The sequence below is a fragment of the Neovison vison genome, chromosome 12 (assembly GCF_020171115.1).
Source record: "Neovison vison isolate M4711 chromosome 12, ASM_NN_V1, whole genome shotgun sequence".
NCBI classification, from domain to species: Eukaryota; Metazoa; Chordata; class Mammalia; order Carnivora; family Mustelidae; genus Neogale; species Neogale vison.
This window is the reverse complement of record NC_058102.1, coordinates 61,583,118-61,607,216: the sequence shown is the minus strand read 5'-3', so window position 1 is coordinate 61,607,216 and position 24,099 is coordinate 61,583,118. Positions and strand designations below refer to the sequence as shown.

Sequence of the window (24,099 nt, the reverse complement as noted above, 5' to 3'; positions counted from 1 at the left end):
AATGAAAACAACTGTCTTTGGTACTTTTCTTTAGAAAGGTTTCCCTTAACATTTTAACGTAACAGATGAAGGCATGTCCTGGGTCTGTGCATAGTAAATCCAGTGAAGCCATAGACATGACCTTCATTTGGCAATAGTTTTATAAGGAATGATTTTAATCGAGTAAGGAGAAAGCACAAAATGTGTCATTTTATGATTGGACCAATATTTCTTAAAATGTGGTCCCGTGATCCCTTGCAACAGAGTCATCTCTGATAATTGTTTAAAATATAGATTTCTTACCTACTAAATCAGAATATGAGGATGGGTCCTGGGAAATTATATTTTTAAAGATACACCCTGGGCAAATCTCCTTAGATTCTCCAAGAATCACCAGTTGAGGTAGAAAGGTTTGAGACAGGAATTCTAATCGGCTCCAGTGTTTCCTGAGTGAGATCTTTTCTCAACAGCATGGATCCAAAATACAGAGTATTTTGCCAGTCAGAATTAGGGGATGGGGCCTATTTACTGCTCTACTGCAATCTTACTGGAGAGGTTTAGATTTGGACTAATCTGAGACCCGAGGCAAGTGGTCAGTAACCTTGGTGGGAACAGTGATAGGGTGACTGAAGGTAATTTGTCTTGGCTAAAAAACAGCTGTCCGCTGGTTCCAGTTTGGGGGAAATGCTTGCCTAAATCATTGTAGAGTTCATAACTCTTAATGAAACAAGCCTTCAGGGAGAGTGGTCATACTCTAGAGGTTAAAAGCAGAGTCGGACATACTTGTCACTTACTATGTGCCTGGGTGAATTAAACAACTTGAAATTTTAGATTCATCTCACGTAACATGGGGTTACTACTAGTGCCAGACTAATCATGAAAAATTGTGTGCAAATCATTTAGCACAGGGCCTGGCATGAAATAAGCACTTATAAATGCTTATGGGGATGACTTCACAAGAATTTGACTGCCATAAGCTTGAGAGGTTAGGCTTTTTGAGTTGATTTTTCAAAGACCATGTTTGCTATCAGAAAAACCCAGGGATTTGAGTAATCCCACTTGTTGGAGGGCACAGACAGGCATCGGGGTGGATCCAAGTTTACTAATAGTCCTTCATGTGAGGTAGGTTTTGGATATCTGTTGGTTTCACAGAATATCCAACACTAACGTCACTTATGGAAACCCACTGTCTCGGGGCTGGAAACGCACTGTCTTGGGGACTGAACTGAATTATATGAGGTATCACTTGCAGAGTGATTTCATTTGCATACCTTCTCTAGTTACAAAGAAAGTCAAAGGTCATTCCTACACAGACAGACAGACAGATAGACAGACACAGTCTTAACCTTGGCTGCCTTTATAACACTTCTGGGTGCGACATTCTATGGAGCTCTTTTAGGTTCTAATAAACATCTCTGGCTTGATGATGGTTGCTACCACAAAACACATTTACATCACCCCTTTCTTGCCTGATTGGTTAATAGTCCCTGATTCAAATTATTTGTTCCACTTTTCCATAACTTAAGCTTGCATTTTCAAGTGATAAGCACCTCTAGTGGCTTCTCAACTCTAGGAAAATCCCAGCACCCCTCCAGGAAACACAACTAAATCAGATGGAGACAATTATCAGGAGCAATCCTTTATATTATCCAGTTGCATAACACACTTCTTGAATAAATGACGTATCCCAATTTAGGATACATCACCAGATTCAAGTCCGAGAGTATCCGTTGCCAGTCAATAAGAGTGCGGGTCACTGGAAGATCTCTTCGTAGAATTTTTCTCAGGGCTTCATTTGATAACTCCTGTAATTCTTCTAAGACTGCAGCTTGAAATATATTCTCTTGCTCTTCCACAAGCCTCGCAAAATTTAAAGCCAGTTGAGCTTGGTTAACTACTTCCAAGCTTTCTTTCAGGTCCTTGGAGATTTCAATATGAAGGTTGACAGCCCTGAAGAAGTGAGCTTGCACAAAAATTCTTCCTGTTACTTGGGTTAGAAATGGATTTATTTGGAAAATCCACTTCGATTTCCAAAGGCCATTCCAGCAATCTCTTGTTTCATAGCTGTGGTCCTCAATGCAAGCAATCAAGAACTCCTTATTTTTCACGCTTTTTCTCAGCACGTTGCAATTTCCTGTTGGATAGTGATCGTTCACATAGAGTTTTAAGGCACACAGAACAACATTTCTCAGGTATTCTGTCTCGTTCCGAATGATACCGTGACTTTGGATGTCTTTTAGCTGGTTTTGAAGCAGGTCGAATTTGAAAGAAAGTTTGCTTTGGTAGTCAAAAAATCGGTAGTCACCCACTACGTTGTGGTGAGACAAGAGTACTGGATTTCCATCGATGCAGAGTGGTACAGAATATTTTTGGCAGTGCTGGTGGCCTGCACACTCACCTTGATGGTGCATAAGTTTTTCATCACGGATAAGCAGACAGAGATCATCAAAGGCATTAACAAATTCCCCTGGAGGAGCCTGTATTAACAGTCTGCGAATTACTCTTTCTTTCTCTTTCCTACTCAACGTACTACGTGACATGTTTCGTTGCCGCAGAAGCAAAGCTTCTGAAATCAAGAGTGTTCAAAGGATGAGAAAACATTCCATGAGACACCTTTCCCATCAAGGTGTTAAACATTCAAGCTTAAGATTACTATGTCTAACCATGAAAGCAGGTTGTCTGGCAAGCTCTGAGTCTCCTGATGAAGTCATAAAGAAGCTTTCTCTGTGAAGTGTGGAACTTTTGATGATATCACAATGGGTGTTCAGACCCAAAGAAAAACATGACAGTCACCTGACAGCGTGGTACCCAGCCAACCAGCTGTACCTATTTTGAAGATTTTAAGAACTTAACTTCCTGAACAGCCTTCCTCAGAAGGGGTTTGTCTCTGTGCATTATATGCTGCCAGGGATCTAGAGAAGCAGCCTAGAATTCCTAGAGCATGTTTGGCAGCCCTTTCCACCTTCGGGGACCACAGTGGCATTGATTTATCCTCAGTCCCTCAGAATACTTGCCCCAAACCCACTGGAAGCACATTATGCTGAAACGTTTCAGGGGGGCCGACCAAATAGTAAAAATAAAAACAAGATATGAAGGCTATTGATAGAAAAATGTCAAAGAGCAGAAGATGCTGCATTTATAAACACTGAGGCTTTGAAGCTGGTCAGAACGCAGTAAGAAGCCAGAAACTTCCAAGGGCAGTGACGTGCAGGGAGCACCCCTTGTATGCGGTTTCTGTGGGATTTAAGCTATCTCCAAAAAACAAGGGCACAAACCACTGTGTTTTCTGCTTTCTCTCTAGAAAAGGGGCAGAGGCAACAGCTGATGAATATCAAGAAATTCCTTTACTACAAAGGGCAGAGTTAACTATTTTTGGAACCTGTGACAACACGTAATGGGGAGAGACTTCTAAGCGAGGAGAAACGGAACAACAGGTCATGAAAATATGGAGAGCAAATATCCACTCAGAAGTCATTTCTGTTCCTCTTTTCTTTCTCTTGTTTTATTCCCTTATGTTATATATGATTCCCCTCTCATTCTTTATGAAGAGTCCTGAAATTAAGCCTCTCTCATTTAAGTATAAACTGTTTCCTTCCATCCGTCCTAAGCTTTTCTGAAATTTCCTAGCTTCCTGTCTTTTTCTTATAAGAACACGAGCTTTGCCATATTAAGTCATAGTCCTCACATTTAAGGGCTTTCATTAGCTTTAACAATCTGAAATTGAGTGGATTTTTGAACATTTTTTTACCAATATCTTTCATGATTTTATAAAGTTCATATTAATTCTTAACCGTAGTTTTTCAAATTGAAGTGTCCTAGTTTTTGTAGGTTATCTGTATATGATAAGTAAACTTGTTTTAGTTTTTTCATCCATACCAAATATACACACTCAGCATGGCATTTTTAACTCTTTTTTGATAGCACTTAAAATGTGACTTTTTTTTTAGCGTGTGTGTAGTTGGGCAATTAACTGATGTTAACTAATATCAGACATTGTAACTATGTTTTGAACACTCAGTAGCAGAAACTGTGTTCAATAATGTGTTAATAATTCATTTAATGCCCCCACCTTCTTAAGTATTAATTTGTCCACTTTTCAAACAAGGGAAGTGAAGCTGAAAGACAGGTCAAGTCACAGGGACATCTTGAAGCCCAGCTGTTCCCCAAGTCCAGGTCTTCAGGAAACAGACTATATTTCCACAATAATAACTTGATTTCTCAATTTTTTTCTTGTAATTTTTTATGTTATATATGCCCTTTCATATTTTTATTACAGAATAGTACCTACTTTGTTTCCTTGTAAATATTATATATCATAGAATTATCTTGTTACTTAAGCAGTCTATCCCTTAAAAATAAAAATGTTAAACTGAAGAGAAATCAAATACTTATTTAGGCATTTTAAGTACTTAATAATTTTCTGTGAGAATTTCCTTAACTTCTGTTTTTGTGCTTCATACATGGTTTTTGACGATGATTCGGGATGAATTTAGAGGTGGAAAAATTAACGTAGACAAAACTTACAAATTACTTGAAAAATTAAGTATTCCGTGCAATTATATTCATGTGAAATCTATTTTCAAGGTGAGATGATATCTGCTCCCAGTGTACCCTACCCTAGGAAGGACTTGATTCAATATAGGGAAATGTCAATAGCTACTTGGATGCTTTCTGCAGAAAATACCTATGAAAAATTAATCTCTTGAGAATTAAAGCAATTAATTATGCTAAATATAGTCATAATCAAGAAAGAGAGACTTTAGGTAGGGGGCAAAATGAGTTAGTGATAAAATTTGAAATAATACCAGATTATTTATTTAGCACTATTAACTGAATATAGGAATGTTCACATAAGATTAGGATTGGTCATATGATTAGATCAAAATCATACAACTGATGAAATGGTAAATGGATTTGATCTTAATAATTCATTGAAGGAATGAATAATCTTGAGAAAAATGGCATTTTATTCCCCTCAAAGTAGAAAATCATGCCCCAATTTCTCTTTGTTTGAAGAAGAATCAGTAGGGAGGGAACCTGACTCAATTCTTTCACTAGAGGTTGGAGGGAAAGATCATAACTAGAAGAGGAAAAGTCTAGCATTCAATTGAGTTTTGCATTAGGAAGATGGCAGATTTCTTAGTGAATACTAGATTGGCCAATCCAGATAGTTAGGAAGAGAGAAATCCTGAATCTGATAGTGTTTTTTGAAAGTGACTACCCAGATCACAATCTATGTTGAAACGTTACTATTATTGCCAAGTGTGAAGCTTGTGCTATCTACTGGCAAGCTAATCAGTTAGCCCGATATAATTTCATGGATGATGGCAGAGGCAGGTTTCTGGTTCAGGAAAAGTAACTTGTTACTCACAAAAATAGCAATTGAAAGAGAATCAGCATTTTGGTGCCATTTCTCCCAGGCTCAGTTCCCAAAGTGTGATGTGAAGAGGGCCTGTGCACACATGCATATGCGGTGGATTGTGTTACCAGAGAGGGACTGCAAGCGTAAGGAAGCCGCATCTTTTATTATGAGCCATGAGCCTACCTTGTCTTTGCCCAGGAGGGTGTCATTATCATTATTATCATGCCCAGAAAACCTACTCTTTCCTATGGAAGGAGATACTATCTTTTCATTACACAAACGTCCTTCAAAAGGCTAGCTCTGATGAAATTGTTGGTGCCTCTGCTCAGAAACTTGCAGAGACATGGGAGACAATGGAGGCCCCATCATGTACTTCTCTCAGTAAGATTTAGCCCCCAGTTTATAAATCACAAAGAGGAGGTTCAAATATATATATATTATATATTATATATATATGTGTATATATATATATGTATATATATATATATATATATATATATATTTCTTAAGAGCTTGCAGTAAAAGGCAAGAATTTCAGCTTGCTTTGGTGAATGCAAGTAGCCTGTGCTGCCATAAGCTATCAGAACTTTAATCAATTCATGTCTAATACCAGACCTAAAGAACACAAGTTTTTGTGCAAGATCTTTACATATAGAATTTCCCCCCAGTGGTGTCACTCAAAGGGGGAAACAATTATGTACTTTCTAGTTTAATAAAATTCACATTTAATATAATATAGAGGTAATGTATTAAATCTGTATCAAATGTGAAATATGATAAATCTTACTCAGTGATTATCAGATTGCTTTGAATTATCTGCAAAATAAAGATATGCACCTGAAATGCACTTGAGTAGAATGCATGCCATATTTATAAGTATTATGTAGAATGTGCAGCAGTTATAACAAGTAAAGAAATAGCTCCTTAATTGAAACTGACGATTATTTGGACATGGCAGGAATGAAGGTCTGTTTTGTTTAGCAAAACCTTTTTGGAGTGGTTGTGAAAACAACGTGAATTATAAAAATTAGAGGGGCAGAGGTTGCTTAGAATTTTCCCAAAGCCTCTTTCAAGTGACCTCAAATAATTTAAAGCACAAATTGCCTATAAACAAGGCTGATGATCTGGATCAGCAATTTTTATCTATTAAAGTAATTCCCAAGGGCCCTTTAATAAATAATACTTTGCTTTCTTGGGCTAAGTTGTCATATATGCATTAAAATGTTAATTAAATAGAATGCAAGGGAAGGTGTATTAGCCAACTGAATTTTCTGGGTAGCTAGAAATTAAGCTGCTTCAACAGTGGACTGCTTTGCTTCAACTTTTGATGTTTATCTTTCTACACTTCATGGGTACACCTTGTAGCCAGAGAAAATAAAATGAATCATAATGAATCTCATTTTGGTGACCAAAATCTCCTAGTGTTTCAGGGCTGTTGTTATTGGCAAGCTCAACAGGCATGGAGATTGTTTATTCCACTAGATCTTAATTGTGTAGTGCTTGGCAAATCAGAAGTTTCTCTGAGCAAACGTCGTAATCTGCAGAATGGGGATACCGATCTAGTTAACTTTGGAGGATTGTGCTGAATATTAAATATTTGTGAATGTGTAGTAGCAGGCTTGGCAAAGAGTAAGCTCTCAATAAATATTAGGTGAAGTTATAACAATCATAATTGTTCAAAATATATAGAAAATTGCATTATATTTATTGATTTCTTAAGAAGCTGGCATAAATTCTGATGTGAATTTATTTCCTTATTGGGTAAGTATTTACGATGAAATTTAAGTAAAGACAATGTACCTTCATGACCTTAGGAAAATATTCTTAAATTTCATTTTACAAAATTAATTATTGAGTCATCACTTGAGGAGCAATTCCCTAAGATTTTTTAATCTCTTTGTTAAAAAATCTTTATTGCTTTACTATTGTCTTTAATTTGTAGCACACAAGATGTTTTATAGGAAATGTCATGTGTCATTTCAACACACATTGCTAGCCTGAGATTACCTTCTTGATTGTAGTTGAGTATGAAATAACATCCTTCTTAATTTTAAAAGTTCATGTTGTTATTGGGCTTACCTTAAGTTTTCAAATTCTCTAAGCAGTTAATAGCCATTATTAAATCGATAGTATGTAGATTTAGATGGCATTCTGTCAGAAATTTTGGATTGTGAAAAATTAATAAAGTGGTGTCTTTCATCAGAAGGAAAAGAAATTCAGAAATAACTCTTTTATAAGCAGATTATAATAAATTTCATGGGTGATATATACAGGGAATCTGAGGAGACAGAGACCCAAACGTGGGCTTCCATAAAAGAAGCCATTGTAGAGGTAGCATTCTTGTTGGTCCCTGAAGAATGAGAAGCAGTGTGTAGGGTACAGTGCCAGAAGTGCTTGGGGAGTAAAAGGTAATGAACCATGACTTGCATGTAGGATGCATGAAGGGAGTGTGAGCAATGGCTGCAAATGCTAGGCATGGCCAGATGACAAAAATCCTGAGTGGTAGGCTATGGAATTTGTATTTACTTTTATAGGCAATGGGTAGCCATTGAAAATTTTTGAGTAGGGAGATAGTGCAAATTTTAGAATGAATCTGGCAACAATGTAGAGTGGTTTGAGAGTTAAAAGGTAGAGAGAGGAGGGAAAGTATAGCTCTGCCGCCTCTGCCCTACAAATCTGCAACTTGGGTTAACTCAGCCACTTATATTTTTGTTTGGTTCCCTCTCAAGTTTATGATTTCTTACCTTAGTAGGTCCTCCACAGTCTACGCTTATTTTTAATCTCAAAAACAAATAGCTCCATATCCTTTTCTAAATGTTACATTCTCTCTTTTAGCAGTTAAACTGAAAGAATCTTTCACATTTCTTTCTCTACTTCTCCAATGATTCATTGCAATACATTTTGCCTTTTTACCTACCTTGAAAACCTCAATTTTTTAAAATGGTAAATACAATGGTTAGGCTCTCTCTGCATTTTATTTATCCCTGTTTTCTTAAACTACTCTCCATTCTGACTTCTAAGACATCACTCTCTTCTAGTTTTCTTTTAAAATTTCTAATCATTCCTTTTCCATCTGTCCTATCATCATTTTTTCTTTTGCTGTTATCTTGAAGTTGAGTTCTCAATTTTCTCTTCTTTTTTTTTTTTACTTTATATACTATTCTGAGCAATTTTATTAACTTTTCTTTTTTCTCCAGTTTTATTGAGATACAATTGATATACAACATTATATTATCTTTAGGTGTACAACATGATGATTTGGTATATGTGTATATTGAAAAATTATTCCCACAACAAATTTAGTAAATAGCCATCAGTTCACATAGATACAAATTTATTTTTCTCATATTAGAACTTTTAAGATAACTCAGGTTAGCTTAAGTTATCTTCTAAGATAACTCAAATATACAATATGGTATTGCTAATTTAGTTACCAGACTGTGCATTACATCCCCAGAACTTATTATTATATATGTGACATCAGTGTTAGTTACATCAGTCTTAGATGGCTACATGTTAGCCATCATGTACACTTTATCTCTAGTACTTGTTTATCTTATATTTGGAATTATTTATCTTATAGTTAGACTATCTTATATAATATATAATTAATATATAATATATCATATAATATCTCTCTCATATATAATATATCTTATATAATATATATCTTACATAATATGTAGATATATTATATCAATATATCTATATTGAACTATTTATCTTATAATTGGAAGTTTGTACCTTTTGATCACCTTCACCCATTTCTTCCACCCCTATCAACCCTGCCTCTGGCAATCATCAACCTGTTCTCTGTTATGCATGAGTTCAGTTTTTTTTTAGATTCCACATAGAAGTGAGATCATATAGTATTGGTCTTTCTCTGACTTATTTCATTTGACATAATGGCCTCAAGGTTTATCCATGATGTCACAAATTATAGAATTTCCTTCTTTAGTATTGCAGAATAATATCTTATTCATATTTTCTCAGTTCAACTATTGATAGACATTTAGGATGCTTCCATGCCTTGGCCATTGTAAATAAAATTGTAATAAACATGGAGGTACAGATGCGTTTTCAAAATAGTGATTTTATTTCCTTTGAATAAGTATCAGGAAGTGGAATTGTTGTATGATATGGTAGTTAGTTCTATTTTTAATTTTTTTGAGTAATCTTCATATCGTTTAGAACCATTGTTTGAATTCTTTTTTTTTTTTTTTTTAAGATTTTATGTATTTATTTGACAGAGAGAAATCACAAGTAGATGGAGAGGCAGGCAGAGAGAGAGAGGGAAGCAGGATCCCTGCTGAGCAGAGAGCCCGATGCGGGACTCGATCCCAGGACCCTGAGATCATGACCTGAGCCGAAGGCAGTGGCTTAACCCACTGAGCCACCCAGGCGCCCCCATTGTTTGAATTCTTGATCGGGTAAAGCTCTTTTCTCTGTTTCATGTAAGTCTGTTTCTATTTGTTTTGTTCTTTTGTTTGGAACATATTCCTGTTTCTTCATCTTCTTTTACTCTCTGTGTTAGCTTCCGTGCATTCGATGGAACAGCCACTGCTACCTTTGAAGGAGTGGCCTCATTTGGAAGATGATAGTTACTGCTCAGCTCAGTCTTAGCTTTTGTTTGGCTTTCAAACTTTGTCCAAGCAGCCTACTTTATTCTTAGTGGCTCCCAGTCACTGAGGGAGTGCCAAGACCTATCAGTGTTCCAAAGGGGAGGATCCCAGTCAGCGCCCACATGTGGGCTGATTAGAAGCCCGATCCCCCAGGTGGCAGATTGTAAAGCACATACATACACCTCTATCAGAGAAAGACTGGAAGTGAGTGTCTCTATCAACTCCCTCTGCACCAATTTCCAGGGGGACAACTGGCCAAGGATTTTCTCTTTGTCTGCCACAGTTCTGCGGAACCTGTGAGCACAAACCCTACTGGCTACCAGATCCAGGCTGTCAAGGGATTTTCATCCCTTGAGTGGCAGCCATAAAAGCTGGGTGCCAGATGTGTGCACAAGCTTGTTTCAGGGAGATGCTGGTGATCTGGAGGGAGGTGGAGAGAAAACATGAAGATGGTACCTGCGGGCTTTCCTGGTCTCCGGGGAAGATTGCCGTCTGCTCCTATACCTGTGTTGGATCAGAAGCATGACTCTCAGGCTGTAGCTTTTAAGATAAGCATATAGACCTCTTTCAGGGAAAAACTACATGGTAGTCGGCTACCCCTGTGCTGGACTCTGGAAGGAGAGCCACCTTGAGTCCTTGTGAACTGTTAAGAACTATTTACTATTGTAAATAGTGGGTCTTTGTGGATCTTGCTGACACAAGCTGCAGCTGGCTTTCAGAGCTGGGTGTTTCGGGAGCCTCCCTCTCAGGCAGAAGTCTTAAAAGTTGTGGACTAGAAGTTGGGTCCAAAGCCCTCACTCCTCAGGGAGAAGCAGAGAGTTGTGGGTTCTCTCCCAATTATATGTCACCATGTTGTGGACTGATTGTGTCCACGTTTGTGGACAGATTACGTCTCAGCCTCTCTGCCCTATTTTGATACAGATTTTTTTTTCTCCTTTGCCCAATATGTAGGCAAGTTAGTTCAATGAACTAGTTTTTGGATTTCCTGCAGAGGGAATTGTCCCATATGTAGTTGTAGACTTGGTATGTCCATGGGAGGAGGTGAGTTCTGGAGCTTCCTGAGTCACCACCTTATTGCTTTTCAAAGACTTTCATTACCACTTTAATGGGAACAAAGCACACGTCTTCCATCTTGAACAACAAAGCCATGCATGCTATTATTTGTTCATCACCTGCCATATTCTAGGCACTGTGTTAGGTTTTTGCATATGTTATTTTAACATACATCCAAGGAAGTTGTTATTAGCCTCTCTTTACACATAGAGATATTGAGGATAAGAACGTTGATATAATTTGTTTATGTCATATTACTGTGGATATTCATGTCTGGGTCTGTCTGCCTGCAAAATCCTTGTGTTTTCTCTTGTAATACACCAATCCTCACGTCCCATCCCAAACAGTTGTCTTCTGGCTGTCTTGGCTTGGATGAAGATACTTCACCTTTCTTGCGTTTAAAATAAACCATCCTTCCTTTCTAACCTGTCTTTCTCGTTTTTCTTGGTGATGGCAGCACCGTTCTCTCAGCGATCCAAGCCAGAAACCCAAGAGAGTCCCAGCCTCTTTCTCTTACCTTACCTCCACATGAGATTTTCAAATCTTTTAAGGTCTATTTTATTCCTACACAAAGTCAACTGGTCTCCAACTGCTATCTACTCCAAGTGTGCTCCTCGGACTAGTACCTCTGACATCCCCTGGGAGCTTGTTAGAAATGCAGAATCAGACATATTGAAGCTGACTCTGCATTTTAGCAAGTCCCTTGGTAACTGATATGTCCATTAAAATTTGAATAGCCCTATAAATTGGTTCCTTGTTTTTAATCCTACCTTGTGTATTAGCTGCCAGAATGATTTTTCTAAAAAAAACTATGTGATTTCCCTCATTATAGCTCATCAGTCAGTCACTGGTTGAGAATGATGTCTGAGAGCCTCAGTGTGAAATCCAAGGGCCTCTAGGATGTAGTTTTGGCTTTATCCTTATCACTCACTGTAGCTTCACTAACATCTTCTTTAATCACACTCCTGTTTTGTGCTTTCATGTGTTTATTTGCTCTGATCCCAACTATTAGAAGAACCCTTTTCCTCCTCACTTTCAGGCAACCATTCTTTCTTCTCAATGAAAGTTCAGCTCCAGGATTGTCTCTTCTATAGAGACCCTCTTTTGTCTCCAAGAAGAATTGCCCAACTTCCTTTTTCTGTTGTGTATAAAGTTTCCATTGTAACACTTTCATGTCAGCTTTCCTTTTCTAGAATATGAGCGTACAGAGGCACTGATAAGGTGTTGCCTTTACATCTTTAGTACCCAATTTTATTTCTGATCCACATATTTAGTTAGGAAGAAAGGGAAGCTAGAAGATAGAGTTTCTAAGCAGTTTAAATTAGTATGTCAGAGTTTGGGGGAAAAGGTGGCAGGTCATATGAGTTCCTGTGATATATTTTGAATACTCTGTTTTTAGTGTAATTTTGGAGACAAATTTGAAACACCTCATCTTAATTTAAAAGTGAATTCTGTTTTGATAGCTCAACTTTCTTGTGAGGTCATTTATTTTAAGTGACACCTCATCTTTTTACTAGCAAACTGAGCAAGGGAAAATGGTAATATGAAAAGCTTTAATTCTGTTTTCTGAAAGCGTACTGTCAGAATATCAATAGAATCAATTTAATATGTTTTTTTATACTCATGTTTTCAATCATTCATTCAAACATAGTCACTAATGAGCTATGCTAGGGGAGGTCCAGTACTAAACATTGGGAATAAAAAGGATAAAATACCTACTTCGTGGTGTTCATGGTCTTATGGTAAGACATATATTTTTAAATTATATGTAAACATTGAATGGGTTGTTTGGTAAAGTTCTTTTTGTAATGCCTTGTAGAGACTAACCACTTAATGAATTTTTTTTAAACAAGAGGAAAATGGCTTCACTGCTCTTATTTTATGCTGTATTTATAAATGATTAATATGTAACATTTCTAAAACCTGTAGTATTCCCTGAAGTGGGACCCGAGATTTTGCATATTTTTAGTAATATATATTTAAAAATATCTTTCCCTATTCTTCCTAGGTTTAGGGATATATCAACTCTTTATCCCTTTAAATGCACAGATGTCACCAGAATCATAAAATTGTTTAGGTGATAGATCATGTTCTTAATACCTTCTGTCAGGCATTATTTTGTTCTTTAAGGTACTAAGAATATAAGAAACAAATGGCAAGCTTTCTGTCCAAGGCAATTCTAGAAGGGATTTAGAGGGGTGGGGGGAAAGCTTTCATTCCAGGGTAATAAACTTAATTATAGAAGAAGATTCAGAGTCTTATAAAAACCCAGAGGTGGGCTACTGATGTGGCCTGGGGCAGACAGAAAAGAATATTTGGGAAGACTTCTAGAGGAGGATACTTTTCTAAGAATTAGTAAAAATTAGTAGGTTAGGAAGTGAAAGAGAAGTGTTCCAGACAGAAGAAACAATAGCAAGATAGTTTGGTATATATACTGTAACTAATTCAGAGCACCCAAAGTGTGAGGTACAAGAAAGAAAAGGATTAGAGCAGACACCATCAGAGACATCTTAAAGGATCTGGGATACCAACATGATACAGTTCAGGTTTTGTCTTGAAGACAAAAAAGAAATTAGTGAGCAATTTAACAGGTGGTTAATGGAATCAGATTTGTATCTTACACAATTTATTTCTATTTATATACTGTCCGTATACATGATGGTGTACTGATACGTCTTTCTTCCTGATGTTTCTCTGTGTGGCTTTGGAGTTAGTTCAAATCCTGTTCTACCCTGCCTGTGGGACTGGGGACAACTGACCTAAGAGTTCTGAGCTCCAGTTTTCTCCTACAGGGGAAATATTAAATAAATACATTGGTACTCTGTCAGTTTTGCTGCTATTATGTGTGTCAGTTCTCAGATTTGAGTCTTTCTTGCTCATCACTTTCCTTTCTCCGGCTTCCCCTACTGCTGATTTTGTTACCCAGGCTCCCTCATTACTGACTTCTGTTGCTTTCCTTTTCCTTCTCTCTTTCCACTAAAATTAAAACTTTCCATCTTCAGTAATATAATTTTGACCTATTCGGTGTGGTTTTTATTTTTTGGTAATTGAATTAATGTTTGACTGTAAACTCCTTTGGGTTGGATCAAGGAGCAGTTATTTGGATTTGTGGAATTTTGTTTGAACTTTACATCTCTAATTTTTTCTAGTATCAGAGGACAACTTTGATCTTTTGGGAAAAACAAAACAGAACAAGTCAGATGGCCAAATTTAAACCTTGCCTGAGAGTAATAAAACTTTCATTACTTAGCGGATAATGTATTTTATTTTATACTGCTACTTAGTAGGACTGTAATTTTTAATTTACACGGTTTTGTATAACCAATTGGCAGGAATTACAGGCACACTTTTCTTTTATGGGTTTGTTAAAGATCTTATAACAAATTATGAGTGGGATGGGGCTAAAATAAAATAAATTTAATTCTATGACATTGGCTTTAATCCAGAATTTAAAAATAGTAAGTTGAATCTTGTTAGTCTACTCAGATAATTGATAATATGAATTATTTAAGCATATGTAATTTTAAGGTGCTATTATCACTGAATGAGCTCTGGGCCCAATTTGACAAGAACAGATCCCAGCTTTTCCGCCAAGCTTATTTTCATCTCATTCGCACTTGGGGCTTCATTCCAGTCCCTGCTTCCTCGTGCTGCTCCATATACATGGATTCATAGTCCTTTGTGAATTATATTTGATTCCCAGCTCAGACTGCCTCTTGGATCCCTCGTATCCAACCACCTGGTCTACCACTGAACTTCTGCTGTTGAACCGTTAGAGGTTCATTTCATGGGCAAAAGTGCCAAAGATTAGATGATAGACTGGATAATGTGAAGGAAGCAGAACTTGATAGGACATAGCAATATACTGATATCTAGAAGAACCATTTATTGTATATTTTCAGTCCTCACAGCAACTTGATGACTTAGGGAGTGAAAAATCCCATTTTTCAGATGAAGAGCAGGAAGCTCAGAGAGTTTAATTTATGTGTCCCAAATCCCACATACTTTGGGGCTAGGGATATAATGTTAGCTCCAACTGTTTACAAATTGTCAGATTTTTACCACAGTATAATGGCCCTTCAGCACATGTTCCTTATACTCAAGCTGTTTGCAATGTCAGGAGAAAGTTAAAATATAAATAAATAGCTTCATTTGAAATTAAGGGTCCCTGTAAGTGCAATGCCTACTCTCCAAAGTTTTCTATTTGTAAGTGATTCTACTAGGTTTTTTTTTTGGTTGTTGTTTTTTAACTCTTCCCCAACTCTAGACATTCCTGATTTCTCTCCTCAAGGCATATAACATTTTAATACATTGAGTCCTCGTGACTTCTCTGTTCATAACTTCACTGATCCTTGTTCTTTAGTTTGTACTCACTACCTCCCACCTGGTTTGCACTTCTCTGTTCCATCCTGCTGTTCTCCATTGCTTCCAACTGGTCATGCCTAACTGGTTATTCTATACCTTTACTTCTGCTAGCTGTTTTCCTACTCAGAATCTCACAGTATTTCTGATGCTTTTAACAACTGGACACAGCCCACTTTCTTGTTTCTGTTTCATAAAGCTCAAGCATGAATTTTCCAGAAGAGCCAGGTGAATCCACTCTTTCTTACCAGAACCCACCTTGTTGGTCCCTGCCCCCAGTCCTTCAATGATTATGTACCTTCCACTTCCTCTAGATGCTACGTAGCTACTGTAGTTACTGTAGTGCTAATACCACTCCTACAGCTTCTGAAGTTTACAATGACCTTGAATGTCTCTGATTTACCCTGATGTTTATGCACATCAGCGGCATGGGATTACAAACCATCTCACATGGCTAAAAGAAGGTACTGAAGGCGAGTGGAAGAGAAAAAGGAAACATGTAATTGAAAAACAACCTAGAATCCTCATCATCTCCCACACCTTTTTCCATTCCCACTATGGCCACTGGGTTTTAAGTGGTGATTTTCCACTTACCTTTTTCTACTTTGGCATAATTTCATACAGTTTTATATACTTTATTTGAGATTAAGAATCCAATGTAAGATTCATCTTCCTTCAAGTATTAATTGTTAAATATATTACACAAATACATTGATCTATTTATTTTCTGTATTTTTTATATTCACAATGTGAACCCACCAGTCATTTTTTTTTAGTAGGCTAATGACAGGCTGAAGCAAGGAAGAATCACCATAGAAGAATTTAGATCAATTTATCGAATTATGGCACACAGAGAAGAAATTATTGAGATTTTCAACACATATTCTGAAAACCAGAAATTTCTTTTCGAGAAAAATCTGCTTCAATTTTTGATACAAGAACAGTATGCACTTGACATGACCAAAAATAGTGCTTTTGAGATCATTCAAAAATATGAGCCTATTGAAGAAGGTATGCTTACATTTTAAAGTTTTCTCAAATATCTAAATGTGAAGTATTTTTCTATGAATTATAGTTCTCAAAATGAAATTTTTGGATTGGTCATATTTATTTTAGATAATGTAAAATATTGACAATTTTATTTCTTTATTTTAGAGATTACATATGTACTTTTAGAAAATTGCACTGCAAAAACAATTACATTCTTTCCTACTTCATTGACAAGTTTCCTTTTTTTTTTTTTTTAAACTTGGTATATCTCTTAAGTGTTCAGATATGACCTTAGGCCTGGAAAGCAAGATGAGATTCTGTTACATGTACTGTGATGAAAGATGAGAATCTGTTACATGTACTGTGATGAAAGAGTCTTCATTTTCATTAATAACTTAAACACCAAATAATAGTCAGTCTTTTATATTTATACATTATACTATTGAAAAATATATAGAAGTATTAAAGCTAAGTGAAAACTATTCTAAGAAAAAAGTAAAATATTATAAAATCATTACTTTCTTCATTGTTTATACACATAATTGTCTATAACATATCATAAACATTAAAAAATTTTCACTTTTCCTTCATTTTTGAATATAGTCATCTGGTTTATTTTATTTTACTTTTTAAAAGATTCATTTATTTGGGAGAGAGCACAAGTTGGGGGAGGAGTAGAAGGGGGTGGGAAAAGCAGACTCCACGCTGAGTAGGGAGCCTGACATGGGGCTGGATCATGACCTGAACTGAAGGCAGATGTTAACCGACTGAGCCACCCAGGTGTCCCTAGTCATCTGGTTTGAATTAAATGACCATTAAAGCTAATGACGAGTCATATAATTTTTCATCTTCTTTCCACTTTTTAATGGGTAAAACACTTCACATTTTTTCCATTTATGCTTATCTTTAAATGAAATAATAAAGACATAATGTAATAAAATATTCACATAATTATGTAAAAAAACCATCAAAGTGTAGTGTTTAGCTGTACACAAATTAATAAAATAGCTCAGAATATTTATTTAGCAAGGGAAGTGTGAAAGTTCAAGTTCTGCCTTTGAAAGCTAGTTAACATACCAGTGTTTAATATATGATAATATGGTTCTAACAAAACCAAAAATTTCTTCGTTGAGTCATATATTCATGACTTATTCAAATATTTATTTGTGGCAACCAAATCTGCTTCTGGGACTGGGGATACTGCCTTATGAAGAATAAGACAAACTAGATTTTATGTTAATGATGGGGGTGTGAGGGAGATTGACAATAAATAAATATCTAAAAGCCTGATTGCACAGAATGCTCGATACTGAGAGTGACAGAGAATAAACAACCCAGGAAGACTAGTTCTGGCTGGGTGTTTAGAATGGTCCACTCTGAGGATGTGACCTTCAAGCTGAGACTGAAATGATGAGAATGAATTCGTGATGTGACAAAATGGGAGAAGTTTCTGAGGTCAAGTGAAGAAAAGTATTGGACAGATCAAATCACGACTGTCTTGCAGATCATGATTAGGATTTGGGCTCCATGACTCATTTTCATGAAAAGATTTTGGAGAGTTGTTGTGGTAAGACTGAATGCAGTACTAGTAAGAGTTTGGTGTGATCACTATTAAAATTTTTGCAGGTTTGCAACAAGACAATGAGCATGCACCAGGATGTAAAACAGCTATATCACTAAGCATGGCTGATGAGTTTAGCTGACTACTTGCTTTTTTAATAGCAAAAACTTCATCTAAAGAAGTAGTGAATTGATTTGTGTTTTGGCTCAAGCTCTTTATGCAACTGCTGGCTGGAAACAACCAGTCCACAGATAAGCTCTTTGAGTAGCACTGATGTAGTAGTGAGTATTCAAAAAAAAAAAAAAAAATTACTTTGGCACAGTTACCTGCAGTTGATAAATCTAAAAAATAGAAAAGGATAATGGGGTGGTGGAAGTGACATGTTGGAATTGTGTTTGCATTTTAACTATAATTCATCTATTTCATCATTTAAGCCTCCCTCAGTCTCAGATACTTTCACACACACACAAGACCTTGTGCTTCATTTACATGCTTATTGATCACTTATTGAGGCCAATTAGAATTATGATTGGATAGTCTCAAATGCTGCTGGCTCCTCAATCTCATCCCACTTTTGTATGCAATGTGTACCAATTGAGGCTTTTAAATATCTGTTAGATTAACTCTCATCTCAATCTGGTAGCTTTTAAGGGCACAAAATGAGTTTGTTTTTTTCCTATCCCATTATCAAAAATATTAACTTAATTATTCAGTAGTTCAAAAGAGCTATAAAGCAATCACAGCTCCAGAAAAAAGAAGAAATTTATGCAAATCTTTACTATTACAATATATGATGCATTTGCCCATATGCTCCCATACTCCTAAATTTGCATCTCTTTCAAGCAGAGTTTGCATGCCTCTAAACATTTTATGTATTCTCCTCTAGCTTTCATTTTTTAAGCCAAAATTGTAATAGCATTTTGAATGCTGGCTTTTTCACTTTAATGAAGTAATAAGTGTTTACTTTTGTCACTGTATTTTTTTTTTCTGGTACATTATTTTTAATTGCTGCTTAGTACTGTATCATATTTTGAGCCTTAATTTGTTTTCTCCCCCATTTATTTTGCTTTAGCATTATTTATAAATGCTAGTGTGAGTGAGCATTCTTGCACATCAATCTTTGTCTGAGTCTCTATTTATATAGTATAAACTCCCAGAAATAAAATTCTTTGCCAAGGATCACTCTCTAGTTTAAAGTGAATGTTCACACCGCTTGTCATTTTGAGACAAGCTGAATTATGAGCAATAAAATAATAATAACAACTAGCATTTCTAGAGCTAATTTATGTAAATACTATATAGGGATAGGAGCTATGATTACCATCATTCCAAAGATAGGGAGAAGTTAAGTAACATGCTTAATGTGTAGGAAGTAAATAGATTTAACCAAAACTATCTGATTCCAGAGTCAGTGTTTTGCTTAAATACATAATTTTGGTAATATTATGTCAATGGTATAAAAGTTCAGAGACAGTTTACTAGAGATGCTAATACGTGAATGATCCAGCAATTCCATTCATAAGTATGTACCCAACAGAAATGTATCCATATTTGCAATGAAAGACATGTACTGATTGTTTATAGCAGCATTCTTAGTAATAGCCTCCAACTGGAAATTATCTAGCTGTTCCTCAAGAATAGAACTCTTAAATAATTGTGGTGTACTTACACAATGGAATATTACACAACAATGGGAATAAACAATGTCTAACTATTTGCAACTATAAGAATAAATCATAGCAACAATATTGAGCAGAATAAATCAGCCACAAAAAATACATACTGTGTGAATTCATTCCTTTAAGGCACAAAAAAACAGAGAAAACTAAGCTAGGTGATTAGAAGTCAGACCACTGAATACACTTGAGTTAGCGGGGAGAAAGTGAAAACTTAGCAGAAGGCAAGCTTCTGGGATGTTGTAATGTTTTGTTCTTTGAGGAAGGTGCTGCTTATCTAGATGTTTAGCTTATGGAAATTCATTGGCCTATGATATGTGTATTTTCTTGTACGTATTTTTAAAACATTAAAAAATCAGAGATGAATTAAATAATACACTCTCTACTTGAATGTTGATATAGAAGAACTAGGGGTATTCATTAGAAAAAATCATTTCCACAGAAAAATTAGAAATGGTGTTAATATTAATTCTAAATGAATATTTTAGAAACATGCTCTACTACAGATGTAATTTTTATACAGTTAATGATATTTCTAGAGTTCTTTTACAGATATTTATACAGATATTTTATATAGTTAATGAGATGTATTTTTATATAGTTAATGATATTTCTGCATCTCTTTAATTTATTTTTTCTAGTTAAGAGAGCACACCAGATGTCATTTGAAGGTTTTATAAGATACATGGGTTCACCTGAATGTCTAATATTTAAAAATGATTGTAGAAAAGTTTATCAAGATATGAATCATCCATTAAATGATTATTTTATTTCAAGTTCACATAATACATACTTGATATCCGACCAGCTACTGGGACCAAGTGACCTTTGGGGATATATAAGGTATTTATTTTGATTTTTATATCCGTTACATTTTACAGCACTTGGAAGTTCCAGTAAGTGGGTAATTCACGGTAAAAGAAGGCTATGGTTGTTGTACAAAAATATAGGAAAAAGAAATTTTGATTTGTGAGTATGTTGGAAAGCCAACCTTTGGGTGGCTGTATAATTATTCTATGGTTTAGTATCATACATTTTCCTTCAAGTTCTGCTTGTTGACCTCCTTTCCCTGATTATTGTCCCTCTGAGGTTTCCTGAATAATTTGGGTACCTCTTATAGAAAACCATATGAAGAAGAATGTTCTTATCTTATTTCACCAAAATATCTTAGATTTTAAAAAAATATGGTTAACGTTATTTCCCAGACATTAAGACACGATGCTACAAGTAAAGGCAATGCATAAATCGATAAATTATATACCTTGGCATTTATAGATTAAATAGATAGATTTATATGTCAAATGATTTACTTAGATTAAGTGATCTATGCGACACCTTCAACTTTGCACTCTACAGGGTATCACACTGTTAATACCAGGCTTCAGCTTAGGCGGTCAGCTGAGAATACATTGGTGAATAAGGTATTCAGTGCTTATGTGTTCATGAGAATAGACATCATAAGCAGGTAGGCAGATTGGTATTTTCAGGGACAGATGAGTCTCATGGAGAGGGTAAACTAGGGTAATGTGAGAGAAAGTAACGGTGGCATGGAGGGTTTTACTTGAGAAAGACTTCTCAAGAGGTGATATAGTTTGGTGTGAGTGATGATCAAGAGGAAGCCTCAGAGATATTTGGGAGAAAGGGCACACTAAGTAGAAGAAATAAGAAATGCTCAGGCATATTCAAATGAGAGAAAGCAAGGATGGCTTGCTTCCAAGTGTGGAAACGAATGGAGACTGAAGGGAGATGAGTTTGAGGAAGTAGATAGGGTCAGTTCATGAGGGTCTTAGAGGCCATGGCAAGGAGACTGGATTTTATTCCAGTTTCATTAGGAAGTCATTGGAGAGGTTTTCCTTAAAATGATGTCATAATTCGATTCACTTTCTACTGTTCAGGAAAGACTGATGGTGTAGGATTGGAGGTAGATGATGACTGGAGAAGATACTGTAGCAATGCAGCTGTTGATGTTTATGTAGATGACGAATTCATGAGGGAGCTGTTGAGATCAGTGGTTGAATTTGAAATATGTTAAGGCGGCAAATCCAAAAAGACTTACTAGGTGATGTGAAGGGAGATATAAGGGAAAGAGAATACTATCAGGATTTTTGGCCTGAAAACTTAGCATACGATGATGCTATTGACAGAGATAGAGAAACCTGATGAGATCATTCTAGGGTGTGAGGCAAAAGCAAGAGTGTAATAGTTTCCACATTTAGTTAAGATACCAATTCTTTGTCAAAGGGCTAGGTCAGACAGTTAAGTATACATATCTGGGACTTAGAAGAAATATATAAAAATAGGATATATATATATAGAAATATATAAAAATATAGGATAATATATATATATAAATAGGATAAAATAGAAATATATAAAAATAGGAAATATAGAAAAATAGGATTGGGAGTCATCAATATATAGATTGATCAATATATCAAAGCTATGTGACCGGTTGACACTAATTAAGGAAATCATGGGTGGAAAAGATAGCTCATAATTCCATGATAATACCAAATTCACAAATAAAACCCGGCTTGGCCCATGTAAAATCTTGTGTAAACACATGAATTCATGAGCTCAGAAGTGTATCCATTGAGAATTCTGTAAGGATAACCCAATTCGTAGCTATACTTTCACTACAGAAATTTCTACTCATAATTTTCTTAAAAATGAGAAAAATATGCATTTTAGTTGGGTTGATTTAGAAATGCAGAACATTTACTTTTGAATGAAGAAAATGTTCCACCCAGCTAAACTTTTAAATTTTAATTTAATTTAATTGTATTTAATTTTAATTATACTTCTTCCACCCACTTGTGGAAGATACAATTTTAGAATGCAAGTTTTTCAAAATTCCTCTATGCATGAGAGGTCGAATAATGTAATGTTGATCGATTAATGCAAAGTTTCTGGGGCTGATCTTTCCTCTCTTTCCCTCCTTTGTTAATTATGACTGCTACAATCTCTTTGAGTCTCAACTTCCTCATCTCTGAAAGAGGAAGACTAATATTAACTACCTTATAGCATTAAATATTTTAATCCATGAAAAGCCCCTTAAACTTATTTAAGTGGATTTTTTAACTGAGTGACAGAGAAATTTCTATTATTCATTTCCAAAAAGGTGACTCAGTGTGAAAGTGGCTTCCCTAACACCATTGGGAGAGACACTACTTTCTTTCTTTCTTTTTTTTTTTTTAAAGGTTTTAAAATTTATTTATTTGACAGACAGAGATCACAAGTAGGCAGAGAGGCAGGCAGAGAGAGAGGAAGGGAAGCAGGCTCCCTGCTGAGCAGAGAGCCCAATGCAGGGCTCTATCCCAGGACCCTGGGATCATGACCTGAGCCGAAGTCAGAGGCTTTAACCCACTGAGCCACCCAGTTACCCCGACACTACTTTCTTTTACGTGTCTCCAAGTAAAAGGAGTTGGCTTGACACAGTGAAATCCACTCAAATCATTTTTGCCGGGGACCAAACCATTTAGTGGAAATAAGCAGTTTGGTAAAGGTTGGCTTGATCTAAGGATAATTACAGCTATCTAGAGAAGTAGCAAGAACCAGTATTATTTGGGTTTTCCTTCATGGAAAGTTTTCTTTCACAGTTTGGTTTTTGGTAGTTTTTTTGTTTTCCAAGCAAAACGTTCAAGATTATTCTCTGGTAACAGCCCAGAGGACTGATATTTTGTAGCAATTTAAAAAAGGCAAGATAATTTACTTTGACAATCAACAAAGAGGAGAGTAATGCAAATATTTTTTAATGGCAATTAATAAAGTTTACAAATGGTTATTGCTTCTTTTCCAATTTAAAATCTAAATATGTAAATAAATCTACAAGATGAGAATTACATTCATTTTGAGTTCTACAGATATAACCCAGTTTAGGACTTGTATGTATATTAGATCATCACCTAATTCATCCATGGAAGTATTAATGGGTAAAGAACATTTTCTTTGAAGAGCACACTAGGTCATTCCTCCAAAACAAGAATAAGCAGATGAACAAAACTCTGAAATTTTACATTATAGTGTATCACTATATGCCTGAATAAAGCCATGTACACTTAAAAAAAAAAAACAAAACAACAAAAATGGTCTTAAAAAACAAACAAACCTCAAAAAAACTTAAACAAATTAATTATTTAATTTTATATTTTGCATTGTTTTGGTGAAGCCTCCAGGATAGATGAGACTTCCTTCCCCTCTAATGCTGCCTCTTCGGGTTCCCTCCATCTTTCATCTGTATTATTTTCAAAGGAGCATAAGATCTCTCTATTTTCTGAATTCAGCACCTGGATTTTGGGGTCATAATTGTTTTATCTTTGTTCCGTTAACACTTGTCCCTTAATATTGCTTGAGTCCTATCCTTAGAAAGTTGACTAAATTTGATGCCCCAAGAAGTGTTAGATCTAAAAGTTCTATTTTCTCATATGGCTCCTTTGCTTCTGTTTGGAGGACTGCTGATTTTCTCTCAGGTACTTGGTGTTGGGACCACACTCC

General features: G+C 35.7%; 2 protein-coding genes across 2 annotated transcripts in view; one reads left to right on the top strand and one right to left on the bottom strand.

Annotated features, from left to right (window-relative positions):
* Positions 1 to 1,619: 1,619 nt before the first annotated feature.
* On the bottom strand, positions 1,620 to 2,519 carry CAPZA3 (capping actin protein of muscle Z-line subunit alpha 3). The gene has a single exon (XM_044228339.1). It carries the CDS (start codon positions 2,517 to 2,519, stop codon positions 1,620 to 1,622), a length of 900 nt encoding a protein of 299 aa, XP_044084274.1.
* A 1,915-nt stretch (positions 2,520 to 4,434) lies between these two features.
* Positions 4,435 to 24,099, top strand: part of PLCZ1 (phospholipase C zeta 1) — a 46,366-nt gene continuing 26,701 nt past the window's right edge. The window contains exons 1-3 of the mRNA XM_044227374.1: positions 4,435 to 4,563; positions 16,158 to 16,389; positions 20,247 to 20,448. Of these exons, the coding sequence (XP_044083309.1) occupies positions 4,453 to 4,563; positions 16,158 to 16,389; positions 20,247 to 20,448 (545 nt within the window). The 5' untranslated portion in view covers positions 4,435 to 4,452. The remainder of the gene's footprint in view (positions 4,564 to 16,157; positions 16,390 to 20,246; positions 20,449 to 24,099) is intronic.

Bases quoted from the DNA above. Each gene is read 5' to 3' on its own strand.
- CAPZA3 (XM_044228339.1), bottom strand. From the start codon at position 2,519: ATGTCACGTAGTACGTTGAGTAGGAAAGAGAAAGAAAGAGTAATTCGC.